Below are 23047 nucleotides of genomic sequence, written 5' to 3'. Positions count from 1 at the left end.
TGGCTGCGGATATGGCTGGAGGGTACCGGAGCACTTTTTATATACCTGGCATAAGGCAAAACATTATGTTACAATGTTGTCTGTCCATCCATCTGTTTCCAGTTTCATATCTACACAATAACTTGAGTTGTTCAAGATCTGCATTTACCAAACTTGGTTGGATTGCCTGCACTTGTGCAAGAAAGATGCATGTTAATGTTTGTGTCAAAAGGTCAATTTAGCTTTGACTGAAAGGAGAAAATGGTTGATGCACAATAACTTTTGTTTTTCATTACAGACCTTGACCAAACTTTATGGATGCCTTGAACATGGATTAAGGAGGAAGCCTACAAGTTTGGGTCAATGTTAAATGTCAAATTCACTGAAAGAAAGTGTAAAAATGACTACTGCACAATAACTTTAATTCTAAATCACAGGCCTTGACCAGACTTTGTGGATGGCTTGCACTTAACAGTAATGAAGAAGCCTTTTGATGTAGCAGTCAGAAGGTTACATGTATGGGTCACTGTGATTGAAAGAAAATGGTTTCTGCATACAATTTTCTATGATTGCCCTTGTACCTTGACCAAAGTGTGTTGATGACTTGCACATTTGGTAGAAGTCCATTGATTTTGGATTCAAAAGGTCAAAGTTCAGGGTCACTTTAACTATCAGAAGAAGAATGGTTTTTCCATAATAATTTTCACTCTTGACCACATACCTTGACCAAAGTTAAGTTTGTTGAGGAATTGCACTTAAGATATGGAAGAAGCCTGTTGATTTAGGCATCGAAAGGTCAAAGGTCAAGGTCATTGTTGCTTAAAGAAAATGGGTTTTGCAAAATGTTTAGGTCTAAAGATCATGGTCATAGTCTAATAAGAAAATAATGGTTGCCTGAAGATAAATTTAAGTTCAAGACTGCATACCTTGACCAAAGGTTGAAATGATCGAGATTCATTGGTCAGTAATCTCCAGGGCCAGCCATACCCTACTCCTGCCTAAACAGAGGACTGTTAGTCATAGAGTGGGCATATAATGTGGTATTCATGGTATTATTGTACACTTGTAACAAAGGAACATTTTTTGTGATAAAAGAATTTTCTGCCAATAACAGAATTCAGTATCTCTTATCCTTTAGAAGTAAAAAAACAGACCAAAGCACATATCCAACATTAAATAAACATAAATGGAGTAATGGAAAATAGTATAGTTTTAAGGATATATTTGTTATCTGAAGAAAGGCTGGAGGAAGTGTTCTTGACTCACTGTAGATAGAGGAAATGGCAGAAGGAGGAGCACCTCTCTCTCTTTCTTTCTGACTTGAACACTGGAAATATTGCTTAACATTTATGTTCTTTTATTTGGTCCTTGATAAATTTCAGCTTTTGAGAAGACTGTTGTGATGTGGATGCCAGATGCTGATTTGAAACACTGTCCAACTTGTGGTAGAACATTTTCTATCACCAAGCGACGTCACCACTGCCGTTTGTGTGGCTCTATAATGTGCGATAGGTGCTCCCATTTCTTAACCTATGAATATGCAAGTAAGTTCAGGGAAATGTTATAACTTTTACAGATCACTTCCTGTGTTGGCCTTTGGTTGACTAAATCATGTTGTAATTTTAAACAAAACAACCTAAAATGTTTTCTACAGTCATTATAATTTAACACAAGATGTTGCTTGTTTTCAGTTATTTCCTTAACTTTACTCATTTGCTATTATGCAAATTTTTTAGTATATTATCATTTCTGGGCCAAGAAAGTTTGGCAGATGTATCTAGAAATGGGTTCTACATAGCTGCCAACCCTCATGAATTTGGTGTGAATTTCACGACTTTTTCAGCGATTCATGGATTCATGCTGCAAGCCAAAAATTCACGAATTCTCCAATTCTCAATTATTTTAAATCTTTAATAAAATAACCAATTTCTCGTTAAGCACTAGTCGTGATATTCACAGTTGCTGAAATGGCTCGGCAGTGCTGGTCGCGATATTAGTAGAACTACAGCTGATTAGTACAGATGGCCTGGTAGCAAGCATTTTAGCCTATTTTAATCTATATATATAAGAGCAGTTTTACAAATGCTTTTGAAAGAAACTGGGGCCTAACCGGAATTTTGCTCTGCGCATGCATCACCAACATTGATTTGAGTTACCATTCAGCATCGCATGTAAGATCTTCACCACCAAGGAAAAAGAAATGTATTGCTCAAAAACTGAAGTTTAATTTGGAATATACATGATATCGGATCAGTTCGTAGTCTCAACCACAAATAATCAAGTTGAGGATACGACATCGTAGCTAGGTCACAGAGATGATGCGAAGAAGCAAATCGGTTGCAAAAAAAACACGTAGAAGTTGGGAAAATTAAGAATTTGCAGATTTCAGCTTTGGAATATTTTAAGCCATCGGTGGAAGACCTGCAAGCTACCAACGCTGAAGCATTATTTGTGAGTTTTTGTGTTGAACACAATCTACCTTTATCAGCTGGAGACCATGCTAAACATTTGTTCTGACCAATGTTCCCAGACTCGAAAATCGCATTCCTCACAGCAACGGTGACAGCGAAAGAGTATTTTCTCTAGTAAGGAAAAATAAGACAGACTTTAGGGCCTTCTTAGCTGCAGAAAATTTGTCAGCAATCAACCAGCAGGCAAGAAGTCTGAGCTGTTTAGAAAACAAATTTACTATCAAGCAGTTGAGGAAGTTCAAGTCTGCCACAGTATCATGTCTTGATAAATAACCACAAGAACAAGTGAAGTTTATGAATACCATAATAAATAGAAATGCAGATATATTTCTGCATATATGTAGTATTTAGTTTTATATTGCGATCTTGATATAGTGTAGTATTGACAGTCAGAGTTAATGGAGTTATTGTCATGGTATTTTTCACTAATTCATGTCCAAATTCACTAATTTTTATCACTATTTTCACTAATTGGGAGCCTGGAAGTTTGGCAGCTATGGTTCTATTCAACCATTAGCCCATTCTTCCATCACTCTTTTATTTCAGAAGCAAAACTCCAAAACTATAAAAGATATGTTTGTGAACATTGATATACATACTAGTTGTTAAGTTGAAACATTAGTAATGTATTTCCTCTGTTTGTCTGTATGCAATTCATTATTTTCCACACTTCCATTTCTAGAGCATAACTGCAAAACTGTTTATGATATTTCTATGAAACTATATCCAAATATTAGACAAGTGATGTAAATATGCATTTTTCTATTCACATTTCTGTAGTTTCAATATTTTGAATGTTTTCAAATCCATTTGTGCATCTATCATTCATATTCTTGTTCTGAATCATAACTCCAAACCCCATAAGGTACCTATATGAAATTTATACGCGTATTAGAAGAGTGGTCTGGATGTGCCTTTTGGTGTTCACAGTTCTTCACAAACCCCTGACAGTATCATTATTCCGTGACTTGGACCAGGGAGCAGCTTGCCTCCTATAGGGAAATGGACTGGGTTAACACCCTTCCCAATATTCCCATTTAAATCCCTACTGAGCTTGGGAACTTACTTCTCCAGTTGGTGACTCTGAAATGTTTCCTTCATCCCCACCCCCCAAAGAACAATTGAATGAGTTTCCCATGGTTCCATTGGTCATCAGATCAGGTAGATGGTAGGCCTTCTCCATCACTCCTCCATTTTCATTATTATCACCCCCCTGCTTCAAGAGGGAATTGCCAATTTCCTTCTCAAAGGAGAGCAAAGGAAAACATGGTCCTGTTCTGACCCATCGGCAAAGTCAGGACAACAAACTCCTCACTATAGTGGAATCAGATGAGTTCAAGGAGGCCCACATTATATCAGGGTTTTCTCCTTGTTTAGTGGTACCATCTTAGTCCTGTCTTGCTCATTAGTGTGGACAGTAAAAACAAACTGAAACCTTCTAGGTCTTTGCATACTGGCATCTTTTCAAGTTTGGAGACACTATCAGGACTTAGAAAAAAATGACCTTTTGCTTCTTTCCAACTCAGCTCAGGTAACACAGAAGTTGACGCATGGACAAGAGGCATCCTGAAGCAGAGTGGTTGGTCCTTTGCCCTTTCCATCATGTGCTCCCTTATTTCATAGGAAGCTGCAAGGCTCATTCACCTTCTTGGCCATTTAAGCATCCCACCCTGGATTTGGGAGTGTTCTAGGAAGGAACTCGAAGCTATGGAGCTTAAAGCTTGAACCTTGGTTACCATAGCTTCACAGGTTAATCTCTCTGAAGAGTGGTCACCATCACTTTTCGAAAGACCAGTGACTCACTTGCATAGACTTTTGGAGTCTCTCACCAAAACAGCAACACTTGTTCTCAACATCTCAGCCACTTTTGGCAGAGCTTGTCCACTTCTGCCTTAGATACTTAAGAGATTTTTTTTACTGAAATGCAATAAGGACCTGTTGAGGGAGGCTTTGCCAGATGCAGTCTTGTTTTCTAAATTTAATACTTGAGTGGCCTTTTTTAGCTGTTTGTTTATCACATCCTGCATATCTTGGAGGCTATTTCACCTACACTCGTAAAAATTAGCATCTAGATATCACTGAAAGAGTATGTTATGTTTTGCTTATCAAAAGGTCATTGAAACCAAATTTTCACACTTGAGTAACTTGTATATTTTCATTACACTCTCACTATCTTGGAACCTATTTCTCTTAGACTGAAATGCGTCAAAAGATGTGTAACCCAACCTTGCTAGAGCCAGGTCACTGTGGTTTAATTTTCATGCTTATGTGACTTTTGTAACTTTTAGGCAATAATTCATGTACCCTCAATATTGTGTACCCAGTTTAATCTAGACATACAAAAATGGTTATATAGATGCATCTCAAGCAGACTAATGCAGCCATCCCATAGTAGGTCTCCATGATTAAAATTTTGCACTCAAGTGGCTTTGGTATTCATAGCTATTCCTCCATTATACCCATAATATCCTGAATTTTATGTACTATTTCAAAATTTGATATGTGACTGTTTTTTGAGGAGAGTAATTAAACCATACCAAAAGTAGGTCACGGTTACCAATTTTTCTCACATTGTTATTTGCTTTTTCATTCATTAATTGCTCAGATTGGACCCATTTTCATGTACAGTTTTAAATATTGGCATGTGGATGCATCTCAACAGGAGCAGCTCAATCACACCAAGAATAGGTCAATATGACCTAATTGGCATGCATGAATGTCTTGTTTATTTTAAGTTATTTGTTTGGTACACCCTCAATATGTTGGACCCTATTTCACCTACACTGATGAATTTTTTTACGTGCATGCATCTCAAGAAGTGTATACTTAACAAATTTAAATTTGTCACCTACCCTCATGAAAATTGGTTTGTGCATGCATCTCCATAAGATTAACTCATCCATACCAAAAGTAAGTCACTATGGCTTAATTTTCACACCTGAGTGACTTGTGTTTTTAGCCATTCATTTGGTAAACCTCAGTATTTTGGAGCATATTTTTACCTACATGTTGATTGGATGACTGTGTGTATACTATAGAGACTTTTCTTATGTATGAAGTTGATAACTTTCTTGATAGGATGTTACCAATAAGAACTAGTATGGTTTAGCTAATTCAAAGGTAACGTTTACCTTTGGTCATTCAAAATATTCTGTGTTGAGTTTCCGAATTCTTTATCATATTAGAAATTGCTTTTAAATGGGAACTTTGACTTCATCTCCTTTTCTGTTTGCACCAGTTTCATCTCACTTTGTTTTAACGTGATATATAATAATATTTGCTTCGATAAGACTGTCACTACTGAGCGAGGGAGCCAGAAGAATCTTTGCTCATTTTTGTAGGAAAGCTGACAGACCCAGCATTTCAATTTGATGGAGACTCTGGTTTCTTAAAGAGAAGTGGGAGTAGCTCTAGTCTGAATTCTATGTTTTCCTCTGAGGGGGACCCACACATTCGGTGCTGTCTAGAGTGTCGCAAATTGCTGGAAAGACGAGAGCAATTGCTGGACCAGCGCAGCAAGAAACCTGCCATTGTACTGCTATATGAGGTAAATATTGTGTTCTGCTTATAGTAAAAGTAGATACAATGAAGACGACAATATTGACATATGCGCCTGGCACAAATGATGCACATAAAGCCATCTAGAATTTTAGGATTTTCAGCTGGTGGAAAGGATAAGTGAGCTTATGGCATGGTACTTGGTCCATCATTTGTTATCCATTGTACATTCTTTTTCCTTTCATGACTGTTATTTACAACTTCTTTAACATATGAGCAATTGGCATATCATTTTACAGAGAACCTTTTGGCATCAAGGCCTTCCAATTGTTCAGTTGGTCCTGGCCATTCATCCAATATGGCCACTAGGCATGTGGCTGATTACAATTGTAATCATGGTTGATTAATGTGAGCTGTAATCGTAATCCTAATCATAGTCATTGATTTTAGATGCTCTGTTTATCATAATTTTAATTGTCCTTCATTAGCAGTGTAATCATGATTACAAATGATTGCAACCACACAAAAAATCACTAATAATATTTTTAATAATTGTAAGAATAAAGAAAGTCTCCATAAATAAAAGATCATGAATGTTGACTATTGCAATAAGGAATGGATAATTTTAGTTAGTCAATATACAAGCTAATTTTTCTAAAAAAATATTCTGTCTTGTAATTTCGGTGACCATTTGTTAATTCATATATTCATGTTCTGCTAGCAAGTCTTTCATCAGTATCACATGCCTGTCCAAGGATGCTGACCCACAGACCTATTGAAAATGAACAACAGGGTCTCTGTTGCAGGCAAAATCTTCACAGCATAGAGATGTAATCTGAAAGATGCAAACTTTGAATCCTTGGTGTTTATTCATTGTAGCAGCAGTAACAACTAAAATTGTTGATGTGAATGTGATGTTAAAAGTGCTAAGTAGTGCCAGTTTGGCATATTAATTTGCGTGTAAATAATTGTCAACAGACATTTACATAAAGTTAAAATTGTTTATTTTTCAGTTATCTGCCCAGAGCAAAAAGATAACAAATACAAAGCAATCATAATTGTAATCATCCCCCTGTAAAGGTAATCATAATCATGGTTTCCAAATAAAATGTATTCGTAATCATCAGTGCCAAACAACCTGTAATTGTAATCATAATTGTAATCGAGCACCTGTAATTGACCCCATGCCTGATGACCACTATTACTAAAAATACATAAAGCTTTAAACAACTTCTAAAAAAAACTATCAACATTTTGATCAAATTAAACAGAAATCTATGTATAAATGTCTTGAAATTTGTTCAGATGCTGCTGCACTACCATCAATTACGGTGATATTACTAAATAAAAAAACCATTAAACAATTTCTTTAATATAACTGCTCAATAGAATCGAACCAGATTTAACCAAAGTAATGCTGATCTGCGATCTAATAGGGCCACTGTTGCTTATAATAAGAAAACATTTAAAGTTTTTTTTTTAAATGACTCTACAGACTTTGCCCAAATTTAACAGATATTATCCTAACCTTAAAGACTTTCATTTTTGTATAAATGATGCTATTGCATTGTCAGATGTGGCCACCATTTTGTACAAATTATGTCATTGCATCATTAAATATAACCACATTATTGCACAAATAGTTATTGCATCATTAAGTATGGCCACTATATCATACAAATAATGTCATTGCAATATTAAATATATTTTAATTGACTTCCTCTCAGAAAGTTAGACAAAATAAACAGAATTAGATCAAATTTATCAAAATGCATCATGGTTTGAAGAGCTTTTAAATTTGTACAGATGATGCTGATCAGCAATCTGATATGGCTACTGTTACTAAATCAGGAAAATCACTGGCATAAAGGGCTTTTAAATTTGTAGATATCGCAGCTGTCTTAGGGCTTGGGGTTATAAAATGCATCCTTAGTACATATCAAAAGAGGTGTGCCAGCCTTGTTTTAAGTTCAAAAGTTTGTTGGCTGAGGTCATACCAGTGTATAGCACCTGGCATAGATGAATGGAAAATAAAAATAATCTCCATTGATTTGCCGAATCACTGACACTACATTATAAACTTTAAATGCTGTCACTCTGGCCAGGTGTAAGGCTACTAATTTGCATATTGTTGATACTGGACTTGATCTGTTGGGCTTTGTTTTGCCTCCTGCATGGTTGTAGGCCATATCTAGTCTATTGGGTGACCTTACAACTGGGTGCTAGCAGTTACCTGGCCATGCTTTTAGTAAGTTTTGGTGTTATGAGGTTCATTGTAGTGCAGAAATGATATTTGGGACCAAAAAGTTGTTTCAGTTTTCAGAGTGGAGGATATTGAATATTTTATATTGAAGTTAAAGAAGAAAAAATTCAGGACCAGAAAAATAGTTCATTTTCAAAGGGATTTTTGTTCAATGAGGTTTTGGTTCTGAGAGGTTTCATAATCCCTAGTGATGTAACTGATTTTTATATATTGGCTGACTTCTTTGTTTAGTCAGGTGTCTATACCTTAATTGATATTCAGTGGTAGCCAATGATTGGTCAATCTAATATCAGTTTTTGGAGGACAATTAATTTAGTACTGTTATTATGAATGGCATTTTGGCGTTCTCAATCCACTGTAGTTTTTAAAGCATTTAATTGGTGTGGATTAATGTTGTAGAACAAATGGATACTGGTAATGTATATTGACAAAATTCTCTCAGATTCAGGGTTTAAACCATTAACTGGCCTGAATTGCTGTTTGAAGACAAAAGACAAATCCACCAATTATAATCACAAGGAGATGCCAAAACAACCAGCTTGTCAAAATCAGTAGTAGAATGAATAATGTGTGGAAAATTATGAGTTTGTATTAAGCCAGAACACAAAACTAAAATGGATAGATGATGAGGATCTTAGAGGCCATTCTTGAGCTGAAGGCTCCTACTCAAACAATTTATGTGGTGCAGGTAAACACCTTAACTGTTTACTTCATAAGTGAACTCTGAACCAAAGCTGTTAATTGTGTGTAAATTAAGTTGGTGATTGAGAGTGACAAGATATTTTTACATTTTTGTTAGAGCGTGGTGTCAGAGCCATTTGGCTTGCAAAGAGTTGGAATTTGTTGTTGTCTGGAGAGTCATATTCAGAAAGCATAGAGCACTGGTCAGCAACATTTTTGTTGGTATCATGTGACTTCTGCATTGACATATGTTCTCGGTTTGATGAATCAGGTTTCTCCTGGTTGCTTTGACAGTGACAGGTTTCTGGTAGTTGCTTTGACAGTGACAGGTTTCTGGTAGTTGCTTTTGAAATACATATGTCAAGAATTAAAGTATGCTTTAGTTCTTTTTACAAGCATGTGACTTTCTCTAAAACTTTCACACTTTTTGTACAACAAAATTGGAAAGAGGGTTTATTTTTTATATCATGTGACTATTGTACTCTTGATGTCATGGACATGTAGGTTGTGAGATTTATTTAGTAATATGACAAGCAAAGCAGATGGCAAGTTGTTGTTGTTGTAGGGTTTAACGCGATTGTTCAGCACACGATAGGCTATACATGGCTGCCAGTATTAATGGTGGAGGAAGAACCCTGGAAAACACCAGAAAGAACCACTGACCCACGAGAAGCTACTGGCAAGCTTTCTCACATACCCACATTGGTCGAATCGGAGACTCAAACCCACGCAGACAGAGGTGACAGATGGCAAGTACTGGGTAAAATTTCATCAACACTTTTTGTCACATCTGTCAGTGGATTAAAAGCACAAAGAACATTAGCTCATTTTTTGAGAAAATCAATGATCTTTCTATAGATTTCATGTAGGTAAAGTTATTTAAGTTTACTGGGTCTGTTAGTAAGTGGCTGTCCTATATATTAAATATTGTGTGAGGCTGGTTTCGAGGTCAGTCAGTTTGAGAAAATACTAGTGTTTCCGCATTGACTTCTTTCATTTTAATGGTTGTCATAATATATTTGTAATTAAAGATAAACAATTTCTGTTAAATCTATTGGCTACCTGTCTAAAGAATTCTCTTATTTTGTCAATTATGAAGTAAATTACCTGTTGACGTAACAGTCATGTAACATCCTTATGGATATCCTCAGCAATTATCTGATCAGTTACAGGATGGTTTTTGACAACGGGATAGCAAGTGTTCCATATGCAAACTGGATGTCATGTGATGCTGATAAGGGTTTTGGTAAAACTAGAAACAAATATTTTAGTCATGTAACATTGAAAGCAGATGGACATGAACAGTTTGTCTGTATTTTGTAAATTTGTCAAATGTTGAATATGTAAAAGTGTTTCAGTTTTCTCTATTCAAACACAATATTAAATGACTCCACAATGCACATTTTACTATTTAATTTACAGAAAGTATCATGACAGGGCAAGTCATTATATAACCAGTCAGACAGATGTGTCACATGTAACAGTGGGGTGATAAAACTTATATTTTTAAACATTATTTCTCCATCCAGCAAGACAATTTTTACAGGTTAGAAATCAGAATACACAAGTTTATACCAATCAGTTAAAGTTTTATGTTCTTCCAATGATGAAAAAGTTAATTTTTTTTTATGTTGCTGACTACTGTCCCATTTTGGTTTGCCTGGAATGTAATATACAGAAGAAATTAATAATTGGCAGATACCTATTTTTTGTTAAAACTGTCTTTATTTTCACAGTAGCAGATGATAATATATAATGAATAATACTTATGAGGAATTAAAGTCTTTCAAAAAATGCTAGCATCTGACAGTAGACTGTACACATAGCCATAAGGTACTTTTTAGCATCTGACAGTAAACTGTATACACAGCCATAGGTATTTTTTTAGCATCTGACAGTAGACTGTACACGTAGCCATAAGGTACTTTTTAGCATCTGACAGTAAACTGTATACACAGCCATAGGTATTTTTTTAGCATCAGACAGTACACAGCCATAAGGTATTTTTTAGCATCTGACAGAAGACTGTACACAGCCATAAGGTATTTTTTTAGCATCTGACAGTTGACTGTACACACAGCCATAAGGTATTTTTAGCATCTGACAGTAGACTATACACACAGCAAATTGGTATTTTTTAGCATTGGACAGCAGACTACACACAGCCATAAGGTATTTTTCAAAACAGTAGCTTACTATTGGTTTATTTCAGAAAATGAAAGAATGTACTGATGAGTGTGAACGACTATTAGAGACATATCTTCCAATGTCCGAGTCACTGAGGTAAGATTTGAAATTAATAATTATGATGTGTGTTAAATCTGATCACTTTCTCTTCTTCTTTGTAAGAGATAGTTAAAAAATAGTTTTACATAAATTAAGAAAGAAAAGCCTTACTGTGTTTCAGATGAAGTTTTCTGTTGATTCAGATTATGACTGTGACATATTATTCGAGTTGAGGGTTTATATTTTCATTCATTTACATTGTAATTATATTTTTGCTCAAGATATTTCTTCATCAGGGTGTTGTCTAAGATTAACAGTAGCACAATAGCCAAGATAACCTTTTTATTAACCTTTTAGGTTAAGACCCATGATGTTGACATAATTCCTATAATTCCTAACTTCGCTTAAAAGTGCATCAAAACAGACATTTTCTTTCACTTAATTTGTGATCATCAAAGCTGATGTGAGAATTATAATAAATCCAATATACTCAGGTACAGAGATTTATTTAAACATTTGTTCAGCTTTTTATACTTGAACAGTTCATTGCACCTTATTTTTTTCTCAGTGTGTTTTGTAAATACTATACCATGAAGATGTAGTTTGACAGCTGTTCCATATTAGTAGTGTGTAATATGCACCCAACAACAAACATATTTTTCCCCAGTCTGCCATTTCACAATGCACTGACAGGTCAGGTGTATGTTGTTAGCTTGAAGTCATATTTATTGGCAAACAGCAAAGACCCAGACTGGTCAGCACATTATGCAGAGACAGGTCATGGCCTTCATTGCTTGCTATTGAATGTGCATTATACATGGCTACATATTGGAATTTTCTCTGTTTAGCGCTGGAGAGTCGACATACAGCTTGCAGGAAGCACAGATCATCAGAGCAAAGCTTGTCAGACTATATGAAGTGATAGATCAGTTGAGGTATTTATCTTGTTAGATTCCCCCACCTCGAATTGAACCACACACAGGATTGTTGAAACCTGGTTAGAGGCCACCTCATTCTACACATACATGTATATTTTTTTCTCATTTTTTTTATTTTGATGTTGAGTGTGTTTTTGTGTAATTAATACAGGTTGTGACAGCCTGGAGCAAAATTTTTAGTCAGTGTGAGCCATTATTGGATAAAATATTCATATTATTGCACTGGTTATTAAATTAGGGTTATGGAAGTACTCATGCATCAACGTTTCATTTACTATGAATGATGAACTTGAAATGGCTTGAATTTTTGCAATTTCCGCACCCGGATAACTCGTGATCCCACTTATAATATGGTGTCTGGCCTGGCTCCCAATTATTTTCCAAAGAAAATATATTTTAAATATCTGTAAAATATGCTGAATGTGAAAAAATTACGATAAGAATTAGTAAAGTAAACCTTGATCCATCGCTTGTTTTATCATAGAAAATGGTGAATAATGCCCATAAAGATAGAATCCATATCGTGAAATTTGCAAGTTCTTAATAAGATATATCATATATTATGTAAGTGTTTTTAATGATAAATAGTTGTCAATACACTGTAAATAAACAGTCTGGTGAAATAACGATCAATGAAAATTTTTGGTAAATGCTGACAGCTGACAACCGAGACTGAAATAAACACCAATTAAATGTCTTGCTGTGTGAAAGTCATGTTCTAATCCTTTAATTCTGTTTCACTGTAAACATTATAATCGCAACATATTTTGTTCTGTGAAAACATGAAAAGAGTCAATCGACTGTCTCATCGAAACCCGTGAGTACTTCTGTGAGAACCTAATTACATGCCGGCTTTGTTTTGATCAACAAATTGGGGAAGTGTTTCTTGCATTAAAAAATCAATTAAAAGAGACCTGTGTTGTTTTATCACTTTGAATATGTCTTTTGTATCAAATCAAGCAAGGGAGGTACAACGAAAAAATTCAAAGGTATGCAAATCTGAGCATAAGTTCTTATGGTCACTACTGTTATCAAAATTCATTTTATTTGACCAATCGAAAATGGTTTAACGTTTTTACACCGTGGCTGGAGACCCAAAATGTTGACTATGAAAAGATCATACAGTTGAGAAATCTGCAGGATTTTGCTCCGCAGCAGAGAAATCAAGGAGTAAAAAAAAACAACTGATTTTTTTCAAAATGTGAAGTTATATTTGTCTTGTGTGTTACAAACGGCAAGTATTATCATGTTAAGATTTACATTGTTTTAAATTTGTAGACCCATTAAATTCATGTTGGTAATAATTAACCCTTGTGATTTTTTTCATTTTACTTCTACCACAATCAAATTTATCGTTCGTTCGTTTGATGAACAATGTTTCTCGAAAAGAGTGTCGATCTTTTGTATTAAAAAACCCCCCGTCTAATTTGGATCAAACAATAAAAGTAGAATGTATCCAATTCAACACACAAATTAGTGACACAGTACACAATGTGTGAGGTGGTACATGTGTTAAGTGAACGGAATCCATGTGGAATAATGTTTTTAATGATCTCCTCAATTTACTGTAATTTACCCTGAAATTAATGCTGCTCTATGAGGAAAAAATAAAGTATACTGCTATGAAGAGATATTTATTCACATTTAAAATCTGAGCACGATTATAAATTGAGTATTCAACACTATAACCTGCCAACCCACCCACCCCTTTTGCCTTTACGTCAATCCCTTTATTGGTTTTGGCTATTTTTATAGGTCCCTCAATAACTCGCACCTCACATATAGTGCAGTCAGTGTTTTTGGACCCCGATGTGAGTGAGTTATCAAGGGAGAGGTGTATAATAGAAGCGATCAACTGGCATGCACATGCCATTTTTTCTAGTTTTTATCTCCAAGACCTAGCATTGCAGATAGCAGAATTTAACCAGACTAGTTCAGTGGCTCCAGTCCAGTCAGCCGCCAGACCCATTTTAAACTTGGTACAACCTCCTGATATGTGTATATTCAGTGCTTTTGCAGGATTTGACTTATGTTTTTGCACAATAAGAAAAAGTCACTCTCTTTTTGTCATGCATGTGTTGTTGCATTGTGTGACATGACTATTGGTTGTGCTGTCTTCACATTAGGAGGGTGGTTTATCATTCGTTGATAGAATTCAGCCATTTTTCTCTTGAAGGATGCAGGTGGTTATGGTTATTTTTTCATGCATTACCTTCTCTTTCCAATTCTCTTAATGTTAACATAATTAAGGAATTTATTTGACAGAAAAGGCAAATTATACTATTAAACACTCCCACAATGTGGGCATTGTCATTGATATATTTGCAAAGCTTAAACTGTTAAACAATCAGTTAGATAATGGTAAGATGAGGGAATGGTTGAGAGTTTCTTCTCTTTGTATGGTATATACCAACGGTAAAGACAGAATTTGTCTTTGTTCCACGAGTGATAGATTTGAGAGATAGCAGAAATCATTTCCTGAAGAAACATAATGTAATATAATTTATGTAACCACTGTTAATCATGATCATTAAAACTAATAGTACTTGAAAATAAAAGATAAAATGCTAGATTCATTTTATTCTTTGTAGCACTTTTCTGTGTGTAATAGTACTAACATCACTGAAGGTCATCAGTGCCTGGAGAAATGCAAAATAAGTATTTGTCAGAACAAATATCTCTGTATATCTCTGTTATTTTTCAGCAAGAAGATTGTTGGATTAGGAGTGAATGCAGAAGAACCTCCAACTATCAAACAGATGGCCATACAGAAGTCAATCCGAACATTTGCTACAGGTTTTATGCAGGACAACATGATTGGCCTCCAGTCATTGCCATCAGAACAACAGTATCAGAAACTCCAAGATGCCAGAAAAGCAGAAATTCAGAAACGTATTGCGATGGAGAGGGCGGCAACTATTGAAGCTCAGGAAAAGGAGAAAAGAGAACGTGAAAAGGTTGAAAACGGGGATTTACTGCAGGATAAAGGATTGCGGCAAAACAGTTCTGACGAGCAGACAGAGAGAACTAATTCACAGGTTCATCGAGGTTGGAAACCTGCGGAGAATTCTGTCAGAGTGACAAGTGAGGACCCAATGCTTCAACAGATGGAAATTATACGGAGCTATATCAAACAGGCCAGACAGGCCAACAAGTGGGATGAAGTCACAATGCTGGAGGAAAATCTGAGAGATTTACAACGAGAATATGCTAGGCAACAAAGACAGACATGGTCTTGATGAAGGCTAGCCTATGTTCATATTTAGATAATTGCTAAAGTGTGCCGGTTCTCAGTTTAATCGAAACAGTACACTGAATCCTTGTGTTTCTTGGTCAACTATTCGACATGTTGGTGTCAACTAGTTTAACAATACAAAAACAGTAAAAACCATCTTGAAAAACCACATGTCTGCAAAAATATATGGTCTCTCAAGACATGTGCCTCTTTTTACAGGTCATAACTATATAATCAACCACTGTTTATTGAGAACCTGGTCTCTCAAGAAAGGTGGTCTGATAGCAGTGGTCTCTCAAGACAGTTTTTACTGTATATCAAAGATAGATTACTTAAAGTTTAGAAAATTGAACACAAACAGAAGTCAGTTTTACTGCCGAAATGAGGTCTTTAAAAACTAAATAAAATTCTGTTTGCCCTTGGGAAATTTGAACTTGCTCTAAAATCAAACTATGACAGCATAATATTACAACTTGAAGCACACAAGTTCACTTTCTTGAAGATTGGATAATGCTTTTCCCAGTAGAGTTGCTGTAAACTGCTGCCATAAAAATTTGAGTATTCTCCTTCCCATATTCATGCATAGATGCAACCCAATCCAAGTGAACTTGTCTCACTCATGGTATCTGATATGGTCATTTACATAATTGTCAGTCCATTTGAAAAAAATGGATTTGATATCCTGTATTTGCTTTAATCAGCTTTTGGATTTTTCTAAATTGTATGTCTCTTAAACTTAATGAATAATTACGAAAACAACTTTATGTAATGAATTATTCATAGCTCACAGTTGAATAAATGGAGAGCACTCATTTTATTCATTTACATAGTCTTTATCATCTAGTCACCGTGAAAAATCAGCAACATGCATCAAAATAATCTTTGCCAAGCAGGCTTTTGAAGATGTTTTGAGGACTAATTTCTTTATCCATATAAATTATTTTCCAGCTAGTAAGTATGTATCATTCTCCTGTAATTTTGACACAAAAGCAATTGATGATAAGCACTGGGTGCTAAACATTTGATACATTGATCCACATTGAAAGAAATCAGTATATCTAATCAGTAGAGATAATTGCTTTTCATTTCCTAACGGACCTGTCAAAGAAATCTAAGGTATATTATTATACTGTTATCATGAAGTCACCTTGAAATTGGTGACTTCCATCAAAATAATTTTTGACAAGCTGAATTATAGAAGTCGGCAACCTTAGTAGATTTCATAGCTCACAAACTGCCTTGGCTTGGTTTGGACTTGAAAGTTGGTGAATTCTGTACATGTGCAGATATTATCATAACCATGTAACTGTTAAAATATAAATATTTATTCTCTTTTTGTCAAAAGTACCCGGTAGTAAATATTCACATTATCATGTCTGTGCAAGAAAATACAAAACTTGCCTTGACACTGAGTACAACCAGATACGAAATCGAAAAATGTGGTGAATAGTAACAACTAAATATAATTGATGATGTATGTTCTGTGTTAGATCACAGAGTAAAAAACTTGCAGAGCATAGAGTATTATGAACTGAACACCGACTCTCCCCCCTCTTAACATCTTAGAGTTGTCTGTGTGCAGGTGCCTTGCAAACATGAATTTGTCCTAAGCATTGGGAAAGTCAATTTGTAAATCCTGGGATGTTTTATTAGGCTTCTGTTGGAATCTTTATGTCCAGTACACAGTCTTGTTTGTGTAACTAGTCTTTTAGTTTTGATTAAACTGCCATTAAACTTGGTCAGTGTCTTAATTTGCAAGTGTGCATATCAACAAATCCTCTTGCCCCAGCAGTTTATGTTAGAATTATTGCTGAATACTGCATTCATTTACTGTGTCTGACAATCTTGTGAACACAACTAATATCAGTCGTTTATAGCTTGCTGTTAAGCATATGTTCATCATCTTTACATATCAACAAATAATTGTAATCCTGTGTTTTTGTTAGAGTTATTGCCCCGTCTAAATTGGACCTGGCTGTAAGAATATGACAGAATTTTGTAAATGCAACTAATCTCACAGATTTTAATTAATCACTGTGAATCTTGGGAAATGTGATGGTTATCATTTAAACATGTGCACTCTGTGATTTCTTTTAGAATTATTACCCCTTTAAACTTGGAGCCTAATATAGTGATAGAATCTTGTGACCACATAGTCTTACCATGGGGGGGGAGGGCAAGTGGTCAGCGATGGTCACCTTTAGTAGATCACTGACATCTCACCTGTCTGCAAGGGTTCAAGTCCAAACAATGTGGGCATGAGAGAACGCTTGCCAGTAGCTTCCTGTGGGTTGATGGTTACTGGTGAGGTTTGTCTCAGCCTCTTCTTCCTCCAAATATACTGGCCACCATGTATAGCCTACCATGTGTTGAAAAATGGCATTAAATCCTTATCAACCATCCAACTCTTCCCAGAAATTTGTGCAAGTTGTTTATTTTGATTAGCAGCTGGATTCATTATATGGTAGAAATTTGTGAATGTAAATACTCTTGTTATCAAACACAGAACACGCAGTCATCATCATGACAGTCACTATTATTTGCATTACTTTTTTTTAACGAGTTGTACATCTTTTCTTACTATAAACTCACCACGATTTGGTTGAAATGTCAGCTTTCTTACGCTTCAAGCATTTAGAGTATGCCTATTTATGTCCATTCATTGAATAGCCAAAATGCTTTACACTGAGGTCAGAGTTGCTCAGGACTGAAGTTCAATTACATGTTCACATTTTTTATACTATCTTTTACTTGTGATTCTTATAAACTTATTATTACTGTTAAGATTACATTATTGTAAATATGTGGCTTAATTGTACAAATTTGTAACAGAAATCTTCCATGAAGAATATGCAGATAGAGGTTAGTAACACCTGGAGACATGTATTTAAAAATCACCTGCACAAGCAGTTTGCTCAGCTCAGCTAAGTGTTCAGGCAGATTTTCTAGTCTCCTTTTAAAGTCAGTTTACATTTTTCCACAGTATGAACAAAAATGTTTTAATACAGAATGCCATATAATTATTTTGTATTGTCAAAGGAAAAATAGCTTTATTGTAAAGGAAATGCCTTGGGATCAGTGTGTCATCATTCCTAAGTAACTAGTTTAAGGGTTAGTTAACTATACCCTCACAAACCAAATTCGTGTGGTATACTGGAAGCAGCTTGTTTGTCTGTCATCCCACTTGTGTTGAAATAATCATCAATAATTAAGGTTTTGGTTTTTATTTATTTCTTGAACCCCAACTTGGCATTAACCATTATGAAGCTTAGACAATTTACTCTGCATCATGCTAGCTTGAATTTTATACATTGAGGTCATGGTTACAGTCGCAGAAAATTTACATCAAGCTTTTGGTTAAAGTTTCATTGCTTTATATTTTCTAAACCTCTTTATGGATTTTCTTCATAATGTGATGAATCATTATGTCACTAAGATAGATGATGCTGTGACATGCATACTTGCCCATTGACTTTGCATCCAAGGTTATTGTTTAATAAGATTTGCGATAAGGATTTTGTTACATTTTATTCATTAGCTTATATTTCCTGTATTGGTGAATTTCATTCATAGTTGCAGTGGACCATTATGAAGCTAAGCAGTTAATTTCGGACAGCATTGGGTGTCCAGTTTTGGACTTTTGCTCAAATTCTAAGTACATATTCATGGATTTTCCTGGGTGTGTGTGTCCTGGTAACTAGAGTTATCTCAAAACAGCAAATATGGCACATTACCCTTGGCATGATCCACCATATTTGTTGTTGTTACTTCTGCTTTTGAGAGGATGTGAGCTCTAATACAGAGAACAAGTCATGAACAGTGTTCTTCACATTTGGGTGAGAAGAGCAATGTTCTTGTGTCAAGAACTAAATGCAAACTCTGTGCCAAGCATGTTTACCTATTGACCTTAGGGTCAAAGTGATAGACACAGATGATCTGCACTGACAGAGGTTTTGATTCAGGTTTTCTTGTATGCATATATTGGTTGACTTCTTCACTTTGACGAATAATTTTGAAGCATATATAATTCATTTTGCATCATGTTCACTCAACCATGTTTTAAAGCAGTGCTTTGTCTGTGGGCTCAACACAAAGGCCTGGGTCTTCTTTACTTAATATCCCCTGAACCCTTGAGACAATTTCAAGATGAAACATAATTGTTCAGTAAGAAATCGAGCGTCTCATCAGCATTTTAAGAGTTATGCCATTTTTTATTATAAAGTTCCCATTTATGAAACTTTTCCCTGGTTAATATCTCCTGCACTGGTCGAGTTATTTTCATGAAACTTAGCATGCATTATATCGACAAGAGTTCATGTTCCTTTGTCAAATAAGTATGCTTAGAGTTATCTCCCCATTTTTAGCACCACTGGTTCTCGACCAGAAAAACTTAGGGGATGACCCATTGTCTTCTTATGTCCACCCATCCTCTTGCACAAGTTTGTCATTCAGACCACCTTTGTTATTTCTGTGAGACAAAAATTTGCGCACATTTTTCTTCCAAGTTTAAGCTTTTGGACTTCACTGAAGTCATATTGAATACCCAGTGTGATGGGTGGGTCTCTGGTCAGTTGATTCAGATGCCTATGGGAAGTTACTCCATCATCTACTAGAGGGCACTTGTTCAAAACGCCTTTTCAGCTACCGACATGTGCCATAATTACAATGAAAGGCAGAGTTGTGCAGTTTCCATGATGCACCTGACTGATCTTTTATCTTAGGAAATTTAAACAGTTGATGTAAACCATTTACTGTGCTGCTGTACTAGCCCTTTACTGCAAACAGTGTAAATCCAGATATGCCATCATATGTCATCATGTCAGGATCTATGCTGCTCCAGACTTTCAATAGAATAAAATGATATATAAAAAAAAACGATTTGCAGGTGCATTAAGCAATGACACCGTATAGCCAATATTGTGCTGACATGCCTTTCAAACCTATAGATACATGCATGCTGTCCTTGGGTTGTTTGTTGATGGGAATGCATTTTACACAAATCGGGCAGTACTGGTGTACAATACCATCAGTGATAAAGGTGATGGCAAGCCATTCAGAATTAAAGTATTACCTTCCGGGGCCCCATGTGGCTGAGTGGTCTAAAGTGCTCACTGTTACGGATCACTGCCATCTCACCTCTGTCTGCATGGGTTTGAGTAGCGGGTTCAGCCTATGTGGGTGAGAAAGCTTGCCAGAAGCTTCTCGCGGTTCATTGGTTCTTTCCAGGGTTCTTCCTCCACCATTAATACTGGTCACCATGTATAGCCTATCTTGTGCTGAAAAATTGCATTAAACCCAACAAAAACAACAAGTATTACCTTCCATTGCAAACCACCCCCCTCCCATCACCTGAAAATAAAGATTATTCCCATATAGTGACATTTAAGTCCCATTCACTAAATTTATTCTCTGAAACAAGACCACCTCTCAATCCTGACAACTTTTCCCCATCTGATTGAGGATCTTCACAAGGTTTCACTTTGAATCTTTTTCACTTGACACGTTAATTGTATTTTTTTAATGGGATCTGTCATGTGTTTTAGTATTTTGCACATTTAAACAAATAAAAAATGTAAGTGTTGGTGTTTCACAAGAGACAGTATAATTTTAGATGCAGGTGGTCAGGTTAAGTTTCCTTTTTGCATTATTATGTTATTGTTTTTTTAAAATTCTTGTTGGTGACTTACACTGCAGGTCCGAATCTGAAGAACTTGTTAAACTTCTTAAGAACAGATGAGGGATCATTTTTATATACATTAGAATTCCTACAAAAATTCAGAATGTAAAAGATTTATATACATTAATTATAATTAATGGAGCAGTTATATGCAATAATTGTGATGAATAAACAGTCGTATATACTAGTTGTGATGAATAAACAGTTATATGTAACAGTTGTGATGAACAAAGTGCAATAAATTTGTTTTAGTCTGACATTTTTGGGGACCTTGTTATTATTTAGAAAGTATATTCTAGTTTTTCTATCCAACCAACAGAAGAACTCATGGAGTTTTCCAACTTATAAACAAGAGCACTGCATGTTGCACATGATATAAAGAGCACTGCATGTTGCACAAGATATAAACGAGGGTACTGCATGTCGCACATGATATAAACAAGAGCACTGCATGTCACACATGATATCAACAAGAGCACTGCATGTTGCACATGATATCAACAAGAGCACTGCATGTTGCATATGATATAAACAAAAGCACTGCATGTCACATGATATCAACAAAAGCACTGCATGTCACATGATATAAACAAGAGCACTGCATGTTGAACATGATATAAACAAGGGCACTGCATGTCACATGATATAAACAGGAGCACTGCAGGTCACATGATATAAACAAGAGCACTGCATGTCACACATGATATAAACAAGAGCACTATGTTGCACATGATATAAACAAGAGCACTGCATGTCGCACATGATATAAACATGAGCACTGCATGTCACATAAACAAGCACTGCATGTCACATGATATAAACAGAAGCACTGCATGTCACATGATATAAACAAGAGCAATGCATGTCACATATAAACTAGAGCACTGCATGTTGCACATGATATCAACAAGAGCACTGCATGTTGCACATATCAACAACAGCACTGCATGTTGCACATGATATAAATGAGCAGTGCATGTCACATACACAAAAGCACTGCATGACACATGATACAGACAAGAGCACTGCATGTCACATGATATAAACAAGAGCACTGCATGTTGCACATGATATTAACAAGAGCACTGCATGTTGCACATGATATATATGAGCACTGCATGTTGCACATAAAGAGCACTGCATGTCGCACATGATAAGAAGAGCACTGCATGTCACACATGATAAGAGCACTGCATGTCACATGATATAATCAAGAGCACTGCATGTTGCACATGATAAGAAGAGCACTGCATGTCGCACATGATAAGAGCACTGCATGTCACATGATATAATCAAGAGCACTGCATGTTGCACATGATATAAACAAGAGCACTGCATGTCACACATGATATGCATGTCTTGAAAAAAATGAGAATTAATTGGGTTGGATAATTACTGGATGTTTGATAGTTAATTGGGTGAGGTGGTTACTTAAAAGTTTGTGTGAATTAGTTGCTTTTTTCCCCAGAAGTTTGGACTGAGTGGAGTTATTACTGTATGTTTGAGAGTGAATTGGTGGGGTATATACTGGACCGTTGAGAATCTATTCTATGCCATAATTACTAGATTATGAGAGGGTATTTGATGGAAATAATTATTGGATATTTGATAGTGAATTGTGTGGATTAATTAGAAGCCATACAAGTGAACTGGGTGAGGTAGTTACTGGATGTTTGAGTGCATTGTTTGCGGGGTAATTACTGCATGTTTGAAAGTGAACTGGGTGGTTTATTAGTGGTAAGAATTTGAGACCAGGCTTATCGATCTGGGTCTACAACTTCTATACCTCAGAACTCTACCCTTTTTAAACTGAAGCACGAAAATAATCCTGTATGCTGCTATTGGATTTTATTCAAAATAAACAAATGACTGCTCAGTTGAAATCCAGTGGGACAAGGTATGTCAGATTGATGAACACCAAACTGATAAATATAAGATAGCACTTTGCATGATTGTTGTCTCCACTGCTTTAATGTCACTGTTCAATATTTGGCTACATTCACCCAAACTACTACTTTTAGATTAATCTCAAGTTCTTCATAGAGTCCAGGCTTCATATTCATATTGATAGCCCTCACC

General features: G+C 35.6%; 1 protein-coding gene across 1 annotated transcript in view; it reads left to right on the top strand.

Moving 5' to 3' along the window:
• The window catches only part of LOC149789256 (rabenosyn-5-like), a 37868-nt gene extending 16641 nt beyond the window's left edge, over positions 1 to 21227 (top strand). The window contains exons 5-9 of the mRNA XM_089975428.1: positions 1362 to 1523; positions 5792 to 5997; positions 11105 to 11175; positions 11967 to 12053; positions 14761 to 21227. Coding sequence (XP_089831554.1) covers positions 1362 to 1523; positions 5792 to 5997; positions 11105 to 11175; positions 11967 to 12053; positions 14761 to 15295 — 1061 coding nt within the window. The 3' untranslated portion in view covers positions 15296 to 21227. The remainder of the gene's footprint in view (positions 1 to 1361; positions 1524 to 5791; positions 5998 to 11104; positions 11176 to 11966; positions 12054 to 14760) is intronic.
• The last annotated feature ends 1820 nt before the right edge of the window (positions 21228 to 23047 follow it).

This window comes from Sinohyriopsis cumingii, chromosome 11, assembly GCF_028554795.1.
Source record: "Sinohyriopsis cumingii isolate HCF-2022 chromosome 11, ASM2855479v2, whole genome shotgun sequence".
Classification (NCBI taxonomy): Eukaryota; Metazoa; Mollusca; class Bivalvia; order Unionida; family Unionidae; genus Sinohyriopsis; species Sinohyriopsis cumingii.
This window is presented reverse-complemented; position numbering and strand designations above follow the sequence as displayed.